The sequence below is a fragment of the Cryptomeria japonica genome, chromosome 4 (assembly GCF_030272615.1).
Source record: "Cryptomeria japonica chromosome 4, Sugi_1.0, whole genome shotgun sequence".
Lineage (NCBI taxonomy): Eukaryota > Viridiplantae > Streptophyta > Pinopsida > Cupressales > Cupressaceae > Cryptomeria > Cryptomeria japonica.
This window is the reverse complement of record NC_081408.1, coordinates 336,881,644-336,905,397: the sequence shown is the minus strand read 5'-3', so window position 1 is coordinate 336,905,397 and position 23,754 is coordinate 336,881,644. Positions and strand designations below refer to the sequence as shown.

The window sequence follows — 23,754 nt, the reverse complement described above, 5'->3', positions numbered from 1 at the left end:
AAGATTTGCCTCTTTCAATGTTTTCACACAAAATTGGATAGCACCTCTCACATTTACTTCAGGATGTTGGCTCAGATTGTTTGGAAACCTTCTCTATTTGATCAATTATTTCACTAAACTATGTTCAGTGATGGATATGTAGAGGTTTTTCAACTTGATACATCCAGAGATTGGTAATTAAGTTTTTTCAACTTTGATATACCCAGATATTGTAAATCACTTGAACAAATTTGCAACATGTTCAACTATAACTCAACATTCATATTCATGAGGATGTTTGATACAGTCCAAAGTTACACCTAAATATATTTCTCATATTTCCAGATTGGAATTACTTCAATCATAGATAGCTAGATACAGGAATAAAAAGATGCAGAGATGTGACAGTTTGAACCTGATACACCTCATTTCATCTTTTGCAGATTGTAAATTTTGGATACATGATAATGACATGGACAGAAATATTGATCATCACCATTTTTCAATGCATAATGGATGAAAATCTTTTAATGTTGATGACATCACTCTTACAGTGTTTGACATGAGAGCACAAATGACTTTCAAAATTCACAAGTTCCCATATCCATCAACAGGCTAACATGGAATATCATTTGGCTAGATTGTCAGCTATAGGCTTAGAAAATATTACCCACAGGCACAAAAGATCTAGCATTGAGTATTGCGGTTAACGCAGATAGAAGAAATGAGGGCAATATAGGGAATTGGAAACTCACAAGGTGATCGGATGATGCAAGACATCCAACATTCACATTCAGTCTCACAGGGGACATCTACAAGCAAAACGATCAAAAGCAAATACCACGCAATGCCTAATTCACAAGGGTATACAGGTATAGAACACAAACATGACATGACACCATCCAACCTTACAGACATTTCAAGAAGCTCACCAGACATCTTCTCATCATGAGGATCAGACTGCTAGCTTCAAATAAAGAAGAGCAGATTGAAAGATGTTGAATGCTGATTAGAACAATCTGATATGTTTTTCTGAGTCTAAATTCTTTGACCAGCGGTTGGAATTTTGGCTTTTTAATGCAGTTTGACGTTTTTAGGATAACTTGAGTGCTATTGACTTTTGGAATTTAACAATGCAAAATGAATAACAAATGCAATACATAAAATAATTGACTGAAAATGAATTTCAGACTTCTGATTTTATTTATCAGCAAAAGAACAAATGGAAATAAATGATTATTTTTAACAAACCAAGCCAATAATGGCCTCCCAGGAGTCCAGTGTTAAAAATTGAAGGTGATTTATTGGCCTAAACAGGTGGAAAGATTGAATGAAGCATCTTCAGCTGCAACTAATGGCTCCAATGAGCTTTATTCACCTACTGAATAATTATCTAAAACAAATTTGTGAAGAAATCCTGATTCCAATGCAATTCCTGAACTTCCCCCAAGAGAGATTCCAATTTGGTGTGCTTTCTACCCACTAATTTGCTCCTGTAGCTCCAGTATAAACCAATTTTACTAGATAAACATTGGGATTCTTCTTATTTGCTGCTAACAATAAATTTTGTACCTAAGAACCAAGTTAAAACCCTTGTATTTATTTTTTTGAAGCCCCAGGCTGCTTCAAATGGTACGATTCAGCTAGGTTTAGAATGGTTGACCACAAATTGTCACAAAACTCTGAAAGAACTCCAAATACCTGCTCAGATCTGAAAATCAGATTGTAACCCTGCTGTAGCTGCTATCAAACTCTGATTTTTTACCCTTATTGGCAAGATATGAACATTCCAAGAAAATCGATGGCTAAATGATGAGGGGGATTTCGTTCTCTCCCCCAAAATTTGAAGGTTTTCGACTTCAAATTCAATTCAAACTCCTGCAAGAAGTGTTGCAGACCTGCAAATGCAAAATGGCTCTCAAAAACAATAATCTTCAATATGCCAAATTGAGCGTACAAAGCTCTTTTAACCTCCTCAACCCTAAATCGAACTTCTCTTGGCATCTTCCAAAGATTCCATGCAATCATTTTCTCCCATAATGTGGTGCCAACTTGAGGGGGGTCCCATCATGAAATAATTACCACTTTTTAAGTTATAACACTTGCCTAGGAAATTGAGCCAAGGGGTAAAATAAAGTTATAACTTCATAAAGTTACTTTTATTAAAATTTTCTATTAATAGAAAAAAGTAGCTTATAAGGTCTTATAAGCTTTTATAAGCTTTTATTATAAACATTATTTCACAATTCTTCACCAAGCTCCACAATTGACTAAATATAGCTCCTCCTGATGAGCCAAACATCTCCTAACCACATCATTTGCCTATGCAGACGGCTAACAGGCAAATCAACCCTTCCTGGATGGTGACTAGAAAAGAGGGGACATGACAGTCCTCCCTTCTCGAGATTGCTTGTCCTTGAGCAATTGAAGAGTTGGATGGTGGAGAATCACTTCTCCTTCCCAAGTGTCATCCTCTATGGGCAAATCCTTCCATCTAGCCAAGTATTCCCAGATTACACTATTCCGTAAATTCCTCTCATGCTTATCCAGGATCTCAACTAGTACCATAACCAACGTCCCTTCCTCATCCAAGGGTGGTAACACTGATGAAATCATTATACCCTGTCCAGTTGCCTTCTTAAGGCAAGATACATGGACGACATTATTAATTTTGCTCTCTAGCGGTAGCTAAATCTCATATGCCACTTCCCCAACTCTCCTCAACACATGGTATGGACCATAAAATCAAGGTTTGAGCTTCTCTACCCCACTCATCTTCAAATTTCTCTGTCAGTAAGGTTGGAGATGCAAGATCACCATGTCTCCAATCTCAAATGACCTCTCAATCCTATGGCGATCAGCATATAGCTTTTGCTGATTCTGGGCTCGTTGAATGTTCTCCTCAAATGACTTAAGAATGTCTTGGTTCTCCTGAAGCCAATCCTATGCCAATGGTGCTCTACTATCCCGAAGTACCAAATCCATAAATTTCATAGCATCATAACCATATAGAGCACGGAAAGGAGACATATGATGTGTCGTATTGTAGCAAAACTCTCCTAAATACAACCAACGAACCCATGCACGTTGCTCTCCTGACACATAGTTGCGCAAGTACACCTCTATCCATTTATTTACGATCTCAATCTGACCATCAGTTTGGGGATGGTAGCTAGTGCTAGGAGTCAACTTTGTGCCAGTGAGTCTAAACAATTCCTACCAAAAAGAACTCATGAACCTACTATCACGGTCATTGACAATGGTCTTGGGAAGACCACGAAGCCGAAATACCTCTCTGAAAAAAACATCAGCAACCTGTGAAGCTGTATAATTTGCTGCTATGGGAAAGAAATGAGCATATTTAGTCAACCTATCCACTATTACGTATATGCAATCTTTCGCTTGCACCTTGGGAAGTCCAATCATGAAATCCATTGAAATACCTGTCCACTTCTGCTCTGGAATGGGCAAAGGTTGCAGTAGACCAGCAGGGTATTGTTGGCTAGTCGGTCAGCACCTCCTTTGGATTCACAACATGGCTTCCTCCAGCATCCCATGGATCCTTGTCTCTGGTCGCTCTCCCGTTCACTGACAGCTCGAGCTTTTGGTGTAACGGTAGCGGTGATTCCAACAATTGGTATCAAAGCGTTGGGTTACGGGTTCGAATCCCAGGAGTTCACCCTGTGGTCTCCTTAAAAGAAGTTCACAGAACCCCAGTTGGTGTTGAGGGGGCGATTGTTGGCTAGTCAGTCAGCACCTCCTTGGGATTCACGACATGGCTTCCTCCCGCCTCCCGTGGATCCTTGTCTCTGGCCATTCTCTCGTTCACTGACAGCTCGAGCTTTTGGTGTAACGGCAGCAGTGATTCCAACAAGTATGTATTTTCAGTTTTATTTTGTTGGCAAGTAATACACCCCCGTACATGTTGTATAACATCATCTTTGAGGCCCTTTCAAGTGAACCTCTCTCTAATCTCCCTGTAGGTCGTGCCATACCCCTGATGTCCTGCTACAAGTGTGTCATGATAAGCATGTAAAATCTGATTTTTTAGTTTAAATTACGGAACCAAATAAATTTCGCCTTTGTAGAAAATCACATCATCCACAACCGTGTAACTATCATCCTGTATGATTCCATCCATAATCTCACATGCATGCTGATTTTTTTGAGATTTCCAATCAGGTGAAATCTCACTCAATGAACAAAGAGCAACAATACATGGCTTCCTAGCTAACGCATCAGCAGCAACATTCTTTTTCCCCTTGACATATTCAATGTCAAAATCATATGCTTGGATCTTACTGACCCACCTTTGCTACCTCTCATTGAGCTCCTTTTGTTCTAAAAAAAACTTAAGCTTGTTATGATCAGTTTTAACAATAAATTTCCTTCCAACCAAATACTGTCTAAAATTTGTTAGTGCATGCATGATAGCCAACATTTCTTTGTCATGTGTAGAGTATAATTTTTCATTATGCTTCAATTTCCTACTCTCTTATGAAATAGGTTGGTGATTTTGCATGACAACTGCACCAACACCCTCTTCTAAAGCATCACATTCAAGCACAAAAGGCTGGGTGAAATCAGGAAGTGCCAACACAGGACAAGTACTCATCACCTATTTAAGTCTATCAAACACCCCATGTGCCTCCTCTATCCAACGAAATGCCCCTTTCCTGGTAAGGTCTGTCAGTGGTGCTGCAAGTTGTGAATATCCTCTAACAAACCTTTTGTAGTAAGCACAAAGCCCAAGGAAACCACGTAACTCTAAAATGTTCCAGGGAGGTGACCAGTGAAGAATGGCATGGATCTTTTCTTGATGAACTTTGACTCCATCCAGACCAATCACATGACCCAAGTATAGAATCTCTATGAGCCCAAATTCACATTTGGACATCTTAGCATACAAAGACTATTATTCCATAATGCTTAACACCTCATCTAAGTGCCTCAAATGCTCCTCCCATGATCTGTTGTAGATTAAGATATCATCAAAGAATACCAAAACAAATTTACACAGATGCTTATTGAATATGTGGTTCATGCATGACTGAAATATGGTTGGGGCATTAGTGAGACCAAAAGGCATCACTAAGAACTCGTAGTGACCGTAATGGCACCTGAAAACTGTTTTGTGGATGTCTGACTCACACACCTTAATCTAATGATACCGCGATTGAAGATCAATCTTCGAGAAATAAACTGCGCCATGTATCTCATCTAGTAGCTCATCAATGCGTGGAATGGGATACCAATTCTTAATGGTTTTCTTGTTGAGTGCCCGATAGTCAATACACATGCGAAGGGTCCCATCTTTCTTCTTCACCAACACTACTGAAGAAACAAAAGGGTTTGAATTGGATCTAATAAATCCCATATCCAATAGTTCTCGGATGGTCTTCTCTATCTCGTCTCTATAGGCCTTAGGATGGCGGTATGGAGTCGTCATGACCGGTTTTGCTCCCTCTTCTAACTCTATCACATGCTCAAAGCCTCTATCAAGCGATACTCCAAGTGGTATATCACCAAACACCACCCCATGCTTATCTAAAATCTATTGGATATCTATATGAAAATTTTTGCCATCCTAAGATGCAGGTGTCTTAGAAGAGATAAAGCATTGTGAAGCCCAAAGGATGTCTCAGTGCCTGATAATAGTCCCCATCCTGCATGAAGAAACCTTCTTGGAGCCTCCAATTGACAATTCCCTCAATATTCTCTTACCAGTAGCTAGAAACTCCAACTGCATCCTGCGGTGGTCTATGATATATCTGCCAATTCCCTGTAGCCACTGCATACCAAGAACTATATCGTAATCCTCCAAAGGTAGAACATAAAAAATCATCTGTCAATGTGTAGTCCCCCATCTAAATACTAAGCTGAGTAATCCTCCTGGTACATCCCAACACTGCACCATCTGCAACCTTCACTTCAAATCTTGAAAATTCCTGACTATAACCCACGTTTCTCTACCAAGTGTTGATCAATAAAATTATGGGTTGCTCAAGTATCCACCAAACACACTACACGCTGCCCCTGTACAGTACCCTTCAGTCGTGGAACCTAGGATAACTCTAAAGTGTGGCCATAGTAACATTTGTTGTAACCAGTGCATCCATAGAATCAATCTCTATCTGTGGTGGCTCATTATGTACCCCCTCATCATCAGTGTCCTATATATGCGCATCCTCCACGTCTGAGCTCACCTCAATGAGATGGGCTTTGCCTTTGCCAAGGCATCTATGACCCAATTCCCACGGCTCCTTGCAAGTAAAACACAACTTCTTTCTTCTCAATTCATTCCTAGATTCCTAATCAATCTTAGGAGAAGATGCGTTTCCCTTCTGCGGAGTGAATGACGTTTGGAAAGGTTTGGAGTTCCTAGAAAAAAAATTGTTTTGCTGAAAAGTGGAGGGTGGAGGTGAGGTATCCAAGTTCAATGTAATATGTATGGACTCCTATAGATTCTTAGGCTTTAAAGCCTTAAGTAAACCACGGAGTCTCTCGTGAAGACCCTCAATGAAAAGCATCACTACCCTCTTATCAGGCATCTCGGGCACCATAACTGCTATATGCTGAAACTCATTAATGTAAGATTCCACATGACTTGACTGTTTCAGTAGAGCTAAGTCCATGTAATATAATTCCACATCCTTCCTATCAAACCTGGCAATCAGTCTCTTTGTGAACTCTGTGTATGAGTGAATGAGAGCATGGTTCTGAGTTACTAATCCATGGTGCCACCAATCGTATGCAACACCCTCTAGGTGTAGGACAGCAAACTGGATGGCTTCATCTTCAGCCATTGGTTTCAAAGATGAGTATATGTCCAACTTATGGACCCATGCTCATGCACTAATGGAACCACTGCCATCAAAATGGGCTAAGGTAACTTTGTCTGTGGCTTATTCAAAGCATTGTTCCACTATTGTCTAGGCCATCTATCATTCTGTCTCCTCATAGAATCTTTGTGTTGCATACAATATTGGTACAAAGGGAAAGCATCCCTGATGTGCGTCGACATGAGACATGTTTGCACCATATAAAATCAGAGAGCTCACAGAACAATAATGACACCAAGATTTTCATGAGTGGAAAACCCTTCGGGGAATAAAAATACTCAAAAATTTGCCTCACTCGCTTATGATAAAAAAATTTGTTTACAAAGGCCTCACTGGCAAAAAGTAATACCAAATCTCACTGATAATAAAAGGTCAAAATGTCTCACTGACAAGACCTTGAAAAAACATCCAACAATCTGAGTGAATAACATACATAGGGTTACTCTATTTCTCTGGAGTACATCTCATAGCACTATAATAACATATTGTATATCCCACAAACTTCACAGATAGAAGCCCATTAGACACAGAACATATTAATATAGTAACTATTTCAACACAAGTGTGTTACAACTTTCGCAATAAGGTTTCCAAACAGAAGTATCAATGTTTGTAACACAAAAGAAGCTTTTTCAAATGCAGCTCTCAAGAAATACACAAAGATGTATATTTTGTTCTATGATAAAAAACAACTGTATTTCAAGATATTCTTCAAAGCAAAAGAAACAACAGTATGCTTGTTCACATCACATTCTTTTTCTTTCCTCACTTTCACTGAACCCTTTTCCAAAAAATAAAAACCCTTTTTAAGGTGCTCACTAAACTGGTTTTCAAAAAGAAGACTTAACCCGCAGTCAAATAACTGTCTTTCAACCAAATCTGAAAACTAACCCTTTTAACAACTGTTATGGAACATAAAGGGTTTCAAAATAGATAATAACCTAACTCTATTTTATCAACAAAAGAAATGCCTTCATCTTTACAAGTATTGGCAACAAAAAATAACTGCTTTTCATTTCAAAACTAAAACAAGTTTACCAATTTTACGAAGTGCACCCAACTGCCATGTTCAACGAACCAGTCCGAAGTCCAAATCACCGCTGCCAGTCCACTGTAAGCTCAAGAATACCATGGCGGCTATGCCCTAGCTCTTTTGTAGCTAGGGTTTCATAAAGAAACCAAAATAATGCTTTCAATAGATAAAGAAACCAAAATAATACTATCGATGCCCTAGCTCATAACAATGAACTTTTCATTATGTCCATACAACCAACATAAACTCGACCACCAAGAGAAACCTAAATGACATTGTCATTTGACATTTTTATCGCGTGCCACAAAATGATAATGTATTTTTGACATTACAAATGCAAAGAATAAAAATGCCGACCAAGACTATAACCATGTTATAATAATGTCATTTAATATTCAAACCAAGGTAATGTCAATTGATATTCAAATCAAGACTAAGGCCAATGTAATGATAATATCCTTTGCCACCGATTTTAAACCAATTAACTTGAGGTGGGAACAATTAGCCTTAGGTTCTCATTACTTGACATCTATATACCTTATAAGCAATAGACCACTAATGATTTACTATCTTTCAGTTTAGATTGTTGTACCAGAAGTTGATAAGGCAATGGAAGACATTACTCCTCAAGAGTATAAAATTACAACTATCAACTTACGCCCAACCACCAAAAGACAGGAAGTTGAGGACTTGGACAATACAGTCATTTCCATTAAGGCAAGATTGGAAAAGGAAATAGGAAAGAAAAGGGAGTACAAAAAGGAAGTTGAGCAATTAAAGAAGTATATCCAACATTTGACCAAACCTATTGATCAAGGGGATACACTAGCTCCTCCACTCTTAACTCTTCTATAGGAAATCATTGAAGATTTTAAAGAAAGAAAAGTGACAGCTAGAGAAGCTAAGGAATGGATAGCAGATAACAATGATGAGGTTGTCACATTCGTGGAAAAGTTGATGTTGGCATATGGACAAACTTCTTTGTTCTCCAAAATTGCAAACATGGCAGAAACGTGCGAAGATCTTCATGATATTCAGGATAGAATAATCCCATGCCTAAGGGTATTGAAAGGAGTTCCTAATCAGGAATTGATTGATGGACAGGTAATTGCAGCAAGGGCTGCATATGATTTCAACACATGGTATTGGGCATTAATTGCACAAAATGAAGTTCTGGAAAAGGTAAAGGTTGATTGCATCAGAGTTGAAAAGTAGATTAAAGAAATTCAAAACAAGATTTTCCTTATGGCTACTAATATACTTGGGAAAGAAAGAATCAGGGAAAATGAAATGCAAGTGGAAAATCTAAAGCTCAAAACTCGGGAGAATTTCTTCACCATCACAGGGCCAATCCTGAAACAGAATTTGACTAAGGCATCAACTTTCTTGTTCATCAGGGATGCCTTCCAAAAACAGGAATTGGAATGGGAAATGCTTTTGCCACATACGCAGATGACTTGGACGGAATAAAGTTCAAGGTGAATATGATGCCACATGTCACGATGGAAGAGGTCAACCCTATTGTGTCCAGATTCATCAAACATGTTGCCACAGAAAGAGGATAAGGATGCACCTTCCTAGAATATAGCTCCCCATGCCATATGTCTTTCATGCATTTGATCTTATAGCTATTATAGGAAACCCTAATTAGGGTATCTATGTTCTGATCTCGATCGTTGATCACTGTTTGATCTGTGTCTTTCATGTATTTTCAGAAACTCTATATAAGCTCTCCCTTCTCTCATTTTTATTTGGGTGGAGAGATTTATGAGATTGTTGCTAAGAGCTACTTTGTTAATAAAAGTTCATTTGCATTTGTTTTGAATCCTTATTGTAATCACATGGTTGCATGGTTTCATGTTTTCTTCAACTTAGAATAAATTTGTTTTACAAAGTTGTTAGATGAATGAAAGATTTGATAGTATAGATTGGTGAAATTGTTGCTCATACTTTTGTTAAACATATGACTTTTGTTCATTGTGTAAAGTTAGCATGAGCTTATTTTGTGGATGCTTTAACTTCTACTTTAAATAAATATTGTTCATTTGATGGTATTATTCACAATATGAAAATCTTTAGCACAACCCTTGAAGATTGCACCTACTTTGTGTAGTTGTCCTTAGTGTGGCAAAGCAAAGCGTGGTTATTAGTTTCACCTAATCTTTATTGTCTCTTAAGTTCTTAGGAATAGTGTAAGAACTCGTAAACCCTTTCCCTATTACCTTTTTTTTGAAGTCTAAATTGAGATAATCCCAAAAATATAAAGCTAAAAGTCTTCATTGTCATTGAAATTCACAATTGCCCCTTGGATTACCAGCATACATCACCTGAGAAGCTATATTCAACATTAAAGTTGCTAGTTCACAGTATAAACATTGGAATTGCCATATGATCATTTTTGCAATCTTAGCATATGTGATTGTTCAAGAGAGAATAGAGTGCCTTTGGGCATCTTTATTCTGTGTTCGGTGTGTTGTAAAACACTTACCAACACGTCTGTATTAATATATTAGAATTGCTTTTATCTTTATATCATTTTTTTAAAATGGACACAATTTTATGATGTGGACATGAGATGCTGCAGCATCAGCAGAAAATGATTTTCTCCTATATCTATAGCATGGTAACCAGTTCCTCAGATTTAGAAATAGAATAGACAAAACCTAGCTTTTGGCATGTCAGAAAGGCTCACCTCTAAAAGATATAAGGAAAGCCTTTCTTCATGTCCAGCAATGCACTGCAAGTTATTACACCCTAGAGCAACCATAGTTAGGCATATGCATTCAGCAAATTCAACTTCACTGTCATCAAGGCAACTGATTCCTGAAGCTGAGTTCTCCAAGAAATCCCTTGCAGAATTCATAACAATATCAAAGCTACAAGCCATGGTTGAATCAAAATCCAAAAGAGTTTCATCAGATGGCCTTCGCCTGGGACACAAGAAGAATACAAATCAGTCTCAAAAGAGTTTATCTCCACCAGTAACAAGAATAAGGCCAATGTCCTAGCATACCTTAAAGCAATCATCTTAAAAAATTCACAAGCAATGAGACGAAATTCACGATAGCGCAGCAGATGTCCACATCTGTAAAAAAGAGAATGCATATGCTTAGATTTACACCACTATAGCATTGCCACCAAAAGTATATAGAACTGGGATCAGCCATGCTGTTACAGCTTACACATCTGTCAAATGAGAGTTCCCTAGAAGTGGGACAGGGACCCATTCTGCATATGCATTAACAGCATTAAGAGCTGCAGTAACTGTAGCAGCATTCTGTTTAGCCACATCCATTTGGTTTTGCTCCACAGCATTTACTGTTGCTCCTAAATATTGACCAAACAACTGCACAAAAAACAAATCTTTCTATCATTTTCTCAACTTGCAAATTGAACTATACTACTATTATGCTATAGAATCCATTTACTCTTACCATATGTAATTGATCGAAAATGTATGGCAAGGAATCTTTTAGACTACGAACTAACTGCCTCCGTCGATCTCCTATGGAAGGCAAAGAGCAAACAAACAAGCAATTGAAAGTGAAATTGTGTAAAATTAAAATGTAAAGATGAGAGTTACAACTTACATATTATTCCTTATGCAAAGGTGACTATAAAATACATTATTAGAAATGTATCAGTAATTGACTAGAACAAGCAATAATAACAAATAAACATTCTGTCTATAAGAACCTTCCAAATCTTCATTGTGCACAGTTATGTCCTCTGGAAGCCATCTCAACACCATAGCCACCATTTCTGCCTAGACAGGGTTACCAAGAATCCCTCTCTGAACATTATTACATACATACTTTTAAAGAAATTATTACAGAAAATACTAGGAAGCACTCATAACAAATGTTGCAAGAGGCGTACATGTATTGGACTCTTGGTTCTTAAAGAAAAAATAGTTGATAATAATTTCTCCCATAAAGGAAGTTCTCTTCTTGCAACCTACACACCATAGACGAGAACTTAAAATGATGACTAAAAATATCTACACCGGTAAGCCCCTCCTCTTTCTCTGTATGACACAATGAAAAGCAGATGAACAAGGGAAACATAGCAGTAGCAGCACCAAATTGAAAAGTAAGACTGTTAAATGCAACACCATCTTAAAATTTATGAACAACTAAAATGATTGGTCTATTAACAATACAAATTTATAACAAAAAACCATTAATCCAATCAAACCTCAGCAAAAAGTGCTGCAGTCTGGCTCTTTAATACCCATACTTCATGAGGTTTTGCTACCTCACAAACCATGGCAGCTACCATCTCAACAAACTGCAGCCTTTCTTCACTGTGGAGCTCCTCCCATCGCAACCGCACTAAATGCTGCAACAAATATTAAACATAAACCAAGATAAAGGAGAGGTAATGTTTATGTAAAATGAGCAGAGGTAATGAGATACATTATCAGAACCATGTAGACAGTGCTTTTGGTCTTATGTTTTGTAACTTACTATGCATGATCACAAGTAAAGCATGTTTGATAAGGCAAATGATAATATTAATATCTAACCACTTGTACACGTTCATGAAAAAAAATTAACCACATTTTCAATAAGAGAATATTTTTATGAGGTGTCATGCACTAGTGAACCCTGTTTCTGTTTCAGGATTAGTGATGTCACAGTGTATTCACATGTGGGCTATTGCTATCAACTAACATGCTTACTATCTTCCCTTTTAAGTGTTCTTATTGGTTCAATACCTTCTGTTTTCTCCAAACTGTTGTCTATTTAGTTTCTTCCTACAAGTCAGGCCTGCATTTGTTGAAGACTGTACATTAAAAAAATGAAAAAATAAGACAGTCCTATTTTCTGATATTATACTATGCTCGTTTCTAACAAAATCTGTTCACATCCTCTATTGAATACTTATATATACGTATAAAATGTTTTCTATTCAAGTCTTTTAATGTGAAACCATGTAACACAAATTATTTGCAAATTGGTTATTCATGAAGCTTAAATTTGTTCTACTTCGTGTCCTCCATATAAGCATCACCACTGCAGTCATAGACAGACTAAAAAAGTGAAAACAATGAAAATTGTGAATATAAACTAATACGCATAGACATTGACGAAACTTGTCCAAGAGAAAATGAAATCAAAGTGAACTTGCGTTTCCTCTGACAACTGACAATCAACAACACATCGAACAAGAATTAGTAAACACACAAGTGATTTCGCAACAAGATGATAAAAAATTTTTGTTGAATGACTATGAAGAGATTAACAATAATTCCGCCAATCAAAGACAAGAAAATACATAAAGTTCGAGAACAAATTTGAGTGTTATTAACAAGGATTAGAAAGGCATAGTGACAGCAATCCCAAGGCTGGCTTCAACACATGAAAGAAAAATCAAAGAATTTAGTCTCCCAGGCTCAAGCGAAATTAAGTGTCAAGTAGAAAAATGTCAAACACGTAGCTGCCAAAAAATGAATGAGGGAACCTATAAGAAAATCAGAGACATTGGCAAAGAGAGAGAGAAGAGAAAATAGAAGATGTTGAGGAATAGTAAAGTCTGTTAATGTTATTATAGCTATGGTCAGATTCCTTCAGGCCGACATAGCTAATATAAATGTCTAATTGTCCTATCGGCCTTAGACATTAATAGGTTCGACTTATTTACATTTATGTTAAACATAATTAAGGATTTAACATATGCTGATTAGCATATCCATCTTGCTTTAATTATAATCGGTTATCTTATGAGGCCGACTTGGAAGTCCGCCACCCCCTTGCCTTGAGAAGTGTTGATTGGAAGAGTGCCGACCCTTGGTGAAGGGGCACTTGCGGTGTATTTAAAGGAGATCGAATCTCCATTCATTGGTATCGAATCGTAACACACAATAAGCAGATCGAACACACTTTAGCAGAACGAATTCATCCTTCAGCATAGCGAATCCATCCTACAGAAGATCGGATCATTTCATCAGCAGATTGCACATCATATGCAAGTCAGATCGAAGAGTTTTAGATCATTCCTTGACAGTTTGGATACCCGAGAGCAGTTCGGACTGCATATATAACCGTATATGGTGAATTGATCTATTCATATAGCTTCAAGGAGAGAAACAATTTGTAAAGACATGTCTGTATTTGATAAATATATTCAGAGACTTTTGTTGCTGGGTTTTTCACCTTCAAGTTGGAAGGTTTTCCCAGGGTATCTTAGTGTGCTCTTTGTTCGCTGTGTTGATTTTCCTAATTGCCATTAATCTGATCATAAAATTTAACAAAGTCATCAAGAAAATATGCCCAAAGAAGAAGATCCTGCAATCAAAGATACTTCTTGTTGACGTGTCTGAAATCGCATTGCTATGGTTCCATCCAGCCAACGCAGAATAGAATGTACTCGCTGAGTATCCTATCCTCTCTTGGGATAAGGAAATCCCTATTGCTGTTTCTTGTTTGATCAAAAGGGATGACCTCAAGGTTTTGATTGTCAGGTCTTGACTGCGGGATTACTCAGTGGTCGATGTGATTTGCTGGGAGCACAAGGGGACTTACGATTTGCAACAAGCTAGTCTGCTGCGATTCTCAGACAACTAAATAAAATCAAAAGGGAAGGGTTCGGGAAGCCTAAGGACAAGGATGATAACAGCTGATGTAGTGAGTAGACAGATTTCGATAAACCAGTTCTTGTTTCGCCAGAGATACCCTCACAACTAGACAAAAACGGTGCAAGCTCCAAGGGATGAAGGATTTTCAGACCGAAGACAATCGTTTTAGGAACCCAATTCTGGCGCAGCCTAAGACGAACACCTGCAATTGAACTAAGCACAGTTTGGGTTCAGACTAACCATGCAAAGTGACCTACAATCAGTAGACCCCCAATGGTATGAACCAGAAATGCATCAAATACCCCTCCACACTTCACCATTAAAATCCCTGCACTCTAAAATTAACTAGTTGAAATAAACCATGCAAACAGGATGAAAACAAGACAATAAACACCAAATCAATGTTTATATATTGATTTCAACTACCTGTTACAACAATTTCTGCAGCATCTCTATGCTTATGCTTTAAAATCTAATCTATTCTAACTTCTAAAAATCTAACTACAAAATTCTAACCAACTGTCTGACTACCTAACAAAAATCTCTAACCCTTTACAAAAGAAAGGCCTCTGCCTTTTATAGAATTTACAATATTGAATCGAAGGCTAGGATGGACTGTATCCAAGCGTCCTGATCTGCCTTCCAGAAGTTGGCAGCTTTAACCTATGCCCAATCATTTCTTAGTTATCCAACCAACCACAATTCCAACTACCTGCCATTATTTGGCTTTAATTCAATCAATTTGGCAGTTGGACATAACTGTCCACAAAAATATCTTGCACGGGACCCATAGGCAGTTTTACAATAAAATAGTTTCAATTTAAAACTGAATTCCCAGAATTAAATCCAGCTGTGCACTTTTCTTGGGAATACATGATTGTTGCATTCGGAGTGTTCTTCGGTCTTTGGTGGTGAAGTTTAACTTGTTGCCCGGGTGGCATGCTTCCCAATGCTTCATCGCTTTGATCATGCGCTGCATCTTTTCTCCTCCAGCTTCCAGCGCCTAGCCTTGGTTGCAATCCTTCTTCGATTTGCATTTTTAGGCCTTCGCCTGGTTCTCTACGATGGCGCCCTGCGACTTGCAAACCATTAATCCCATTTTAATAAATTAATTTGAAAAAATAAACAATTTAATTTAACAAACATTAAATTTAACGCCTGGCTCGAGAAGCTCTTTGTGAGATGTATCTTGAAATGTCGTTTTCTCTTCGAACGTGAAATCTAATCCTTGGTCTTGATGGTGTTTGGACAATTTGAATCCACTAAAGCTTCTTGGCTAACTGGCGAAAAAGTGATTTTGCCCTATTGCTCAATTTCGGCCTACAAGTTGGTTTTGAAAATATCTAAGTTTAACGCCCCTTTCTGCATTGGCAAAAAGCCACTTTGCGAACTTGGTTTCAACGATATTACCTTTTGCTTCTATTCGTCGAACTTCAGCTCAAGATGCGTTTTGCAAACTTGGTAACTTGACGCCTTTCTATTTTTAAAAGTTTTCTTTTATCTCCCGAAAATCGGCAAATATGGGGGTTTGGGCCCTTTTGCAAGCTTTTCTTTTATTCTAACATTTTTCCTTATACCGCCGAAAATGGAAGTTTTGCGATTTTAAGGTTTTAACTTTTAAGATTCCTGCTATATTGCCGAAATTCGGCATTTCAACGATTTTTGCAAAAGTTTAACTCTTTTCTATATTTAGCCTCCTATCGCCGAAATTCGGCATGTCAAACACTTTTGCAAAGATTAAAGGTTTAGCGTTTAGTATTTGGTGCGAATTTCGGCGAAATTGCTCTCTTTGCAAAGTTTCAAAATTTTGACATTCTGCGCTTTATCGCCGAAATTCGGCGCTTTTGGAGCTTTGCAAATATTAGATAGTTTCGCGTTTTACCCTCTTATCACCAAAGTTCGGGCCTTTTTGACTCTTTGTAAACTTTTAAATTTCGCTTTTTACGAACTTCGGGGTTTTACGATGGTTTGCAAACTATTTAAAACCCTTTGTGATTTCTCCCCAAGTTGCGAACTTTGGAGTTTAGGAGGCTTTTGAAAACATTATAAAAATCACCATTTTGGAGCCCTTAGAAAACTTCAGCGATTTTAGCTCTTTTTCAAACTTTAAACTTTTTTGACATTTACGCCCTTATTGGTGAATTTTGGCGAAATAGGATGGTCTTTTCAAATTTTTACCTCGCGATTTCTCTAAGTTGAAAACCTCGGCGTTTTTCACTATTTTACAAACCTTTAATCTCTTCGCGATTTTCCCTGGGATGTAAATTTCGGGGATTTGACATGATTGTCTTCCTTCTGAGATTTTCGGGAGATTGCAAAAAAAACCCGGGGGTCCCCTCAACCAGGGGTGTGTGAGAGCACAACACTTCCTTAATTGGAGCTGACCCCTCTGAATGATACAAGTGAAAACATATCATTGTCGCCCGCACAGGAAGCCAAGAGAGGCTGAACCAATTAAATATTTACAAGCAAGCTACAAAAATTGCCCAAAACGTTGCAGGGCAAGTGGGAGTGCTATAATTGGCCTTGTTGAAATAAGAATTCCAGCAAAACTTACACCATTTTATTATATTTATAGGCACACAATACTAATAGCAACTAAGAACCCACACATCAATGAAACTGGAACATGGAAGTTTTAAACACCCATTTTAACAGTTAGAAAGCTCTAAAGATACCAATTGAAAGTGATTTACAAGTTTTGTAACCATATAATCTCCCAGTATATGAGCCATGCTCCAAATCACAAGCTGTCTTCACCACTAGCATCCGCATCATCTCAAGCAAATGTGATCAGACTACAATGTCCCGATTTGGTATACCCAATATCACACAGCTCATAAAATCAACCATGTTCACCACATATGTTCGGTGGTATCGGTAGAAAGTTGAAACGAACAAAAAGAGAGAAGATGAATCGGCAGAATATGAGCATTTCTGTTTTTTGTAACTGCCAAGTTGTCTCTTTCTTCTCTTGTATGGCTTTGTATCATATTTAGCTAGATAAGAGACTCTTGGGATGCATTTGATCTCTCATGTTTCTTGAAAGTACCAAGCTATCTCCTTCTCTTGTATTGCTTTATAACATTGTTATTCATTGAACAAGAATCACATTTAGCTAGATAAGGGAGTCTTCTTGTTGATACATCTGATCTGTCAGATCATTGTACAGAACTTGCTCGATAGAATTTTGTTTCAGTTCTAGATGATTGTTATATTCTTGTATTCCGATTGATTTAACAGTCATCATATCATTCATAAATTATTTCTACACAGCACATTGAGCTTTTTTATAGCTAGATAAGAAAGTCTGGTTGATACATTCATTCTCTCACGTCGCTGTACAGAACTTTCCAAATATAATTTTGTGTTATAGTTCTAGCTGCTTCTTCTATTCTTCGTGTATTATACTTGATTCAGCAGTCATTGTATCATACATAAATCATTTCAATTTTCCGCAAATAATACATTGAATTTGTTTTGTGTCCTGTTCCTCTGGCTCCCAAGTAGTGTTCTCACAAAGTGTGACTTATTTGAATCCTTCTCTACATTTTGTATGTCCATTTACACAAGACCTAACTAGGAGAAGCTTGGTCTCAAATCCCATGACCTTTGTCTTACCCGTTTTCTGGAGGATCCATGGAATTCCAAGTATCTCACACATTTCACAAAGGGCAATCCAAGGAGAAATTTCAATACTATAATACAAAGGTTTGCCAAGAACCCTAGCAGAATCTGGAACTGGTACTGATCACAGTCTGGATCCAACCTGAATTCAGCCATGGTCCTAACCTGGCCCTACAGATTTGGCCCAGGTATATTGAGACGCACCCGAGCCGAAACTGTAGGCATGGGGCAGAAACCTGGGCGAACCTGAGAACCCTGTCGGGGCCCAATGAAAGAAGCTTTTTCAATGAGAAAAAATACAAAAAAAATCCTAAATATCCCCAAAAAGTGACTTCTAAGTCACAGACACAGAAACAAATAAGTACATTTTTACTTCTCATTCCTCTCCCACCCAAAACTCCATTTCCACTCATCAACCAAGTATGCAAGTTTTCTTACTTCATTTTGATTGAGTGAAAATCACTTAAGATGTCAATAACTCTTAGGAGATCCAAAAGATTGGCTTAAAGCCTCAAAATGAAAGAAGTGTTTATTTCCTAAGATGATGAGAAAGAGAAAGGTCCTTAGGAGCAAGCTCAAAAAACTGCACTGATTGAGGGAGAGTTTTTATCAAAATGATGCAAGGGAAAGAACAGTTTGAGCAAACTTAACCTCTACCAACAAAACAATAGTGGTCAGTCATATACCATAATTATTCAACAATGACAAAGTTAGCAAGAAAGAACAAACTATAAAACCAAAATTAAATGATATATGGTACCTAGCGATCGCTTAGACAAGCAAGATGCATGTGTCACTCAAGGCCTAATACATAGACAGGGATATAGATGAGAACCACAGGAGAAATGATTCGTAGTTTTATCTATAAAGGAAGGCTAGACACTCCTACTTTGCATGAAGAAGGGAATATTTGAAAATAACCTATTTAAGTGATGATGAGACCAACACAACGCAATGAGTATCTGATGTTGTCAAGGTTCACAAGGAAAGACAACCAAGAACTAATCTGAAATCAGCGCACTTGTGAGCTAATAAGTATTGTCAATCATATATTTCATATTGATGAAAATAATCATATGGTCTTTCCAACAAACTTGTGAGAGGTACAATTATTGAATGGTACATACATGGAGTAATGACAAAATGCAAATTCACAAAAAAAAAATCTAAATTGTTAAGAGATGACAATAAAACAATGAAAAAGAAAAATTATAGCACAAGGCTGGGGAAACATGACTTGATCAGAGCATATAATCAACAGTAACCTAATTGTTTACCACCATTCATAAACATCATAATAATAAATACTGACAAGACAAAGAGTGCCTCCCTTGTTAAAGGCTTCTACACTAGTTGGCCGAAACAAGGATCCCAAATTCCATAAGCAACAAGGACTCTAAATGTATCATAATTTCAAAGTACCACAAAATTATTACCCAAGGACTTGTACCCTAACCCTTACTGCTTATCTCCCATTTAAGAAACATGTCTTCATCTTAGAGAGCCATATAGAGACATCTCCAAACATTAGTGCAAATGAAGTTTCTTTGTGTCTCTATAGATCTCCTACAAGCATCCATTAAAAAATGAAACCCTTCCTATTGAAATTTTCTTAGGCAAAGTTTGAAAACTCGCCTAGGACTCACTTGGACTCCCAAGTCCGTTGGCTCACCGAGTTGACTCGGCACAAACTTGCAAGCCATGTCCAGCTGAGTCCTCCCTCAAAACGCCGGAGTTTTAGATTGTGACTTGCACGAGTACTAGGGTCATGTTGTCACATATTCACACATCGTCCCATTGCAAATGGGGACCCCTGCATTTTTCTGCTTTCTAGGATAGTGGTAGTCTTTGCTATTAACCTTTGCATTGAAGAGGTATAATTTCCTAAATAGTCAGAGGGTTCATCAAGTCAGGTTTGTCTCCTTAAATTTCAATGAAGACAGTCAGTTATCAAGGCTTTTAGAATGGATGACTTGTCTTTCGCTTGCAGGGCTATGATTGAATTTAGTGACTAAGATAGGTCAAGTTCAGCATGGAAGTTGGATGGGGGAGCCCTTTTAGATCAAACCTAATCAACCATGCAAGTGTTTCTTTCATCATCCGAGTGACTTATATGCATTCCAAGTGAAAGGTGATCTCCAGGAGCAGAATTTTGACTACGTATCTAAAAATTTCAATTACTCCCTAGTTGGAGCAAAATATGCTTCAATTGCACTTAGTTGGGAGCGATATGGACTTCTTGAGCAATATTTGAAGAAAATGAGTGAGTTCATGAGCCTTTAACAACATCTTGATCATAGAAGAAGTAAAGTTTATCATGAATTCAACCAAGGAATGAGCAGAGATTGCTAGTAAGGGTTACTTATAGTGCTCCTCTCCAAGAGCGAAAAACTTCAATTGCCCCTTTCTCAGAGCGAATTTCACTTCTATTGCCTCAGAATGAAGGCGAAGTCACATTCAAGGTGAGTTTTGAAGACTTTTGGTGTATAGAAGCATAAACTGAGGCATAAAGTGATGAGATTCAACTCAAAGGTGCATTTCCAAGCTACTTCAAGTGCTCCTTATTGAGAACAAAATTGTTCCTAGAATGCACATTGAGCTTAGTTTGAAACACCTAAATAGACAGAATGAAGGAGAGTAAACAAGGAAATGCTAGTGTCAAATTTCAATTCACTTCAAGTGCTCCCTAGTAGGAGCGAATTCTACTTCATGTGCTCAAGTCTCAAAGCGAAATTCCCCTAAAAGCCTTTCTTGAGGTTAGTTTGACATGTTTTCATTAATCAATGGTTAAAGGACTTAAGGTTTGAGCCCATAGAATGAAGAGAAAAGAGTAAGAGTGAGTTCAATTTCAAGTTTGAAGATCACTTCAAGTGCTCTAAGTTTAGAGCGAAAAACTTCAAGTGCTCCTTCTTTGGAGCGAAATTTACTTCATGTGCTCTTCTCTTGGAGCGAAATCACCCTGAAAGCGTTTGGTGAAGAGAATTTGACAGCCTTTGCAAGTGAGCACCTAAACTCAAGAGATGAATTAAGAATAAGATGCAAGTGAATGAAAAATTTAGCGAAGTACCAAAAAAATTTCTACTGCTCCTTGTTAGGAGCGAATTCTTGTTCCACTGCCTCCCATTGAGAGTGAAAATCTTCTCAAGGCAATTACAATGACAATTTCAAACCTCTCGCATGGAGATGGTGATCTTGAGGTATAAGAGGGCAAGAGAGAGTTGAGTTTCCTACCACTTCAATTGCTCCCTGATTGGGGAGAATTTCATTTCCATTGCCTTGATTTAGGAGCGAAATTCTCTCTAAGGCTTTCCTTAAGGCTGGTTTGACACATCCACTCACTAGGAAGGCAAAATCACAAGGTTTAAGTTGATGCAAATACGAGGAACTGATAAAACCTAGCTAAGAAGTAAGTTTGAGGGCTACTTCCTTTGCCTTCTGGTATGATCGAAATTCCCTCCCAATGCACTCATCATGCCTGCAAAACACATAAAAACCAAAGAATACATCAACTTAGAAGAATTATCAAGGTTATATATTATGTGTGTTTGATATCATGTTTGTTTTGTTTTGCAGATGGGAGAGGATGGTGATTGCAAAGCAAAAGGAGGAAGATTGTACGATCTACACCACTATTAGAATATTTAATTATATTTTAGTCACCTATATTTAGTTCCTTGTTTAATGGTCATCTAGCTTTTTAGTTAATTAGCTTTTAAGCTTTATTTAGCATTTAGCTTTTTCTTTTTAGTTAATTAGCTTTTAAGCTTTATTTAGTGTTTAGCTTTTTAGTAGTTCACTTTAAACGACTTATTCTTAATTTAGAACGTCGTCCTTGTAATCTCTTTACATACGCTTGTATATTGTTGAATAGATTATCCGATTATCGAATCATTCATTCAATTTATTTTTCATGGTATCAGAGCGGGTCGATGGGATTCTTTAAAGTTTGGCAAACTTTTTAATAAAAATTCATGGCGTTCTTTCTGGATATATTTTCCAAATTTTTTTAATTGTTTTTTTATAAAAAAACGATTTTGCTTTGTTGAAGGCTTTTTGAGGGTTTCTGGTTCGTGTGCGAATTTCTTTGTGCTGGGCAGCAGTTCATGTTTTTTTTAGGCTTCTGGAGATTTTTCGGGCCTGCAACTTGGAGGTTTTTTTTTGCAGATTGAAAATTTTCCTAAGGTTTCTGCAATTTTTTACTAAGGTTTTGACCCTTCAGGTCAAGTCAAAATTTTATTCTGGTTGCAGATTCTTGGTGGATTTTTCAAGACCTCAACTCGGTCGTCGTAAATTTTTTCAAGGTGCATCGTTTTCCATGCCTCAATTTTTGAGTTGTCGGATCTGCATTCTGATTTCAGATTCTTAGCGGGTTTTTCAAGAGCTTTTCTGGGTTGGTCTCAAATTTTTCTGGGTGCCTCGTTTTCCGTGCCTCAAATTTTGTGCCACCGAATTTGCCTTGGAATTTAAAAACAGTCTGCAATTTCTGCTAGTTTTGTGGACGTCAGGAATTTTGGTGTTTTCTGGACACCATTTATGCTATTTTAAGTTTGCAAAAAAAATTTAATTTCTGGGTTTCTTCCAAACCTCAAAATTCGTGCCAAAAGTCTCCTCCAGGGTTTTAGATTTTTTGTGCAGCTGCTTCTATTCTGATTTATTAATCAGATTCTTTTGTCTCATGCTTTCACTAGGTTGACCTCATTCAACTTCCATTTTCGTAATGGCATCTTTGACCAACATCATGTTGGAACACAGTCAAAAGTTCAACAACTGCCACAACACCTAGAAATAGTGCATGTTCATGATACCTGAATATCGTTGCCTTGATCAGATTGATTTAGGCCAGACCTTGTCCTATAGGTCCCACGGTTTTCACATTTTTTTTCCTCTAAAATTGTTCGCAAGGTTTAGAATTTTTTCCTTAAAAATTATTATCTGTCATCTGCAAAGCTTGCGTGGGTTTTCTAATTTTCATCATAAAAAATCATGGGAGGGTTTTGCTTGACTTTTTTCCTCAAAAATCAGGGTTTTACCATGTGATGTCTGGTATTTTCCCACGTGATGTTGTCTGGTGTTTTCCCGTGTGATGTCTGATGTTTTACCACGTGATGTTTGGTGTCTTATCACGTGATGTTTTGGGTCTTGCCATGCGAAGTTTCAAGGTTTTGTTTGATTTTTTCCTCAAAAATCGATTTAGGGTTTTTTACCATTTTTTCCACAAAAATGATGATTTGTATCTTCAGTTTTGGAGGGTTCGCCGATTTTCCTCAAAATCATGATTTTAGGTTTCAGTTTGGTTACCCAACGTCAGGTTGGATGGATTTTGGTGATTGCAGATGGGAGAGGATGGTGATTGCAAAGCAAAAGGAGGAAGATTGTAAGATTTACACCACCACGCAAAGGGGAAAACTTTATTTACAAGCACGAGAATGCCCAAGAGGAATCTCAACTCTCACCGCACCATGGAGACATGAAGAGATCAAAGGAGTGCGAAGGGGAAGTCATACAATCACCCCCAAGGCAAGCAGGCGAGGATGGAGGAATGACTCAGCTACATCAATGCTTCCCATCACCACTACTTCGAGTGAACTTGAAATGTTGAGTATCAAGAGATATCTCTCAACATCCCTTCATGGTGATGAATCAAGTCTACAAGAGAGGTGGCATCCCAATCACTACTCCACCAATTGAAGAGG

At 37.7% G+C, this 23,754-nt stretch overlaps 1 protein-coding gene across 4 annotated transcripts in view; it reads right to left on the bottom strand.

The window, feature by feature from the left end:
- Positions 1-23,754, bottom strand: part of LOC131063594 (protein HASTY 1) — a 164,095-nt gene that overhangs the window by 105,074 nt on the left and 35,267 nt on the right. For 3 of the 4 annotated variants that reach the window (XR_009372324.1, XM_057997460.2, XM_057997458.2), the window contains exons 3-9: positions 12,052-12,195; positions 11,734-11,811; positions 11,551-11,620; positions 11,289-11,359; positions 11,037-11,200; positions 10,868-10,939; positions 10,547-10,784 (exon numbers count right to left, since the gene is read on the bottom strand). Coding sequence is in view for 3 of the 4 variants with exons in the window: in XM_057997460.2 (XP_057853443.2) it covers positions 10,547-10,784; positions 10,868-10,939; positions 11,037-11,200; positions 11,289-11,359; positions 11,551-11,620; positions 11,734-11,811; positions 12,052-12,195 (837 nt within the window). In the remaining variant the exon portion in view is untranslated. Of the gene's footprint in view, positions 1-10,546; positions 10,785-10,867; positions 10,940-11,036; positions 11,201-11,288; positions 11,360-11,550; positions 11,621-11,733; positions 11,812-12,051; positions 12,196-23,754 lie in introns of those variants that run through there. The other variant, XM_057997461.2, reaches the window with a different exon arrangement.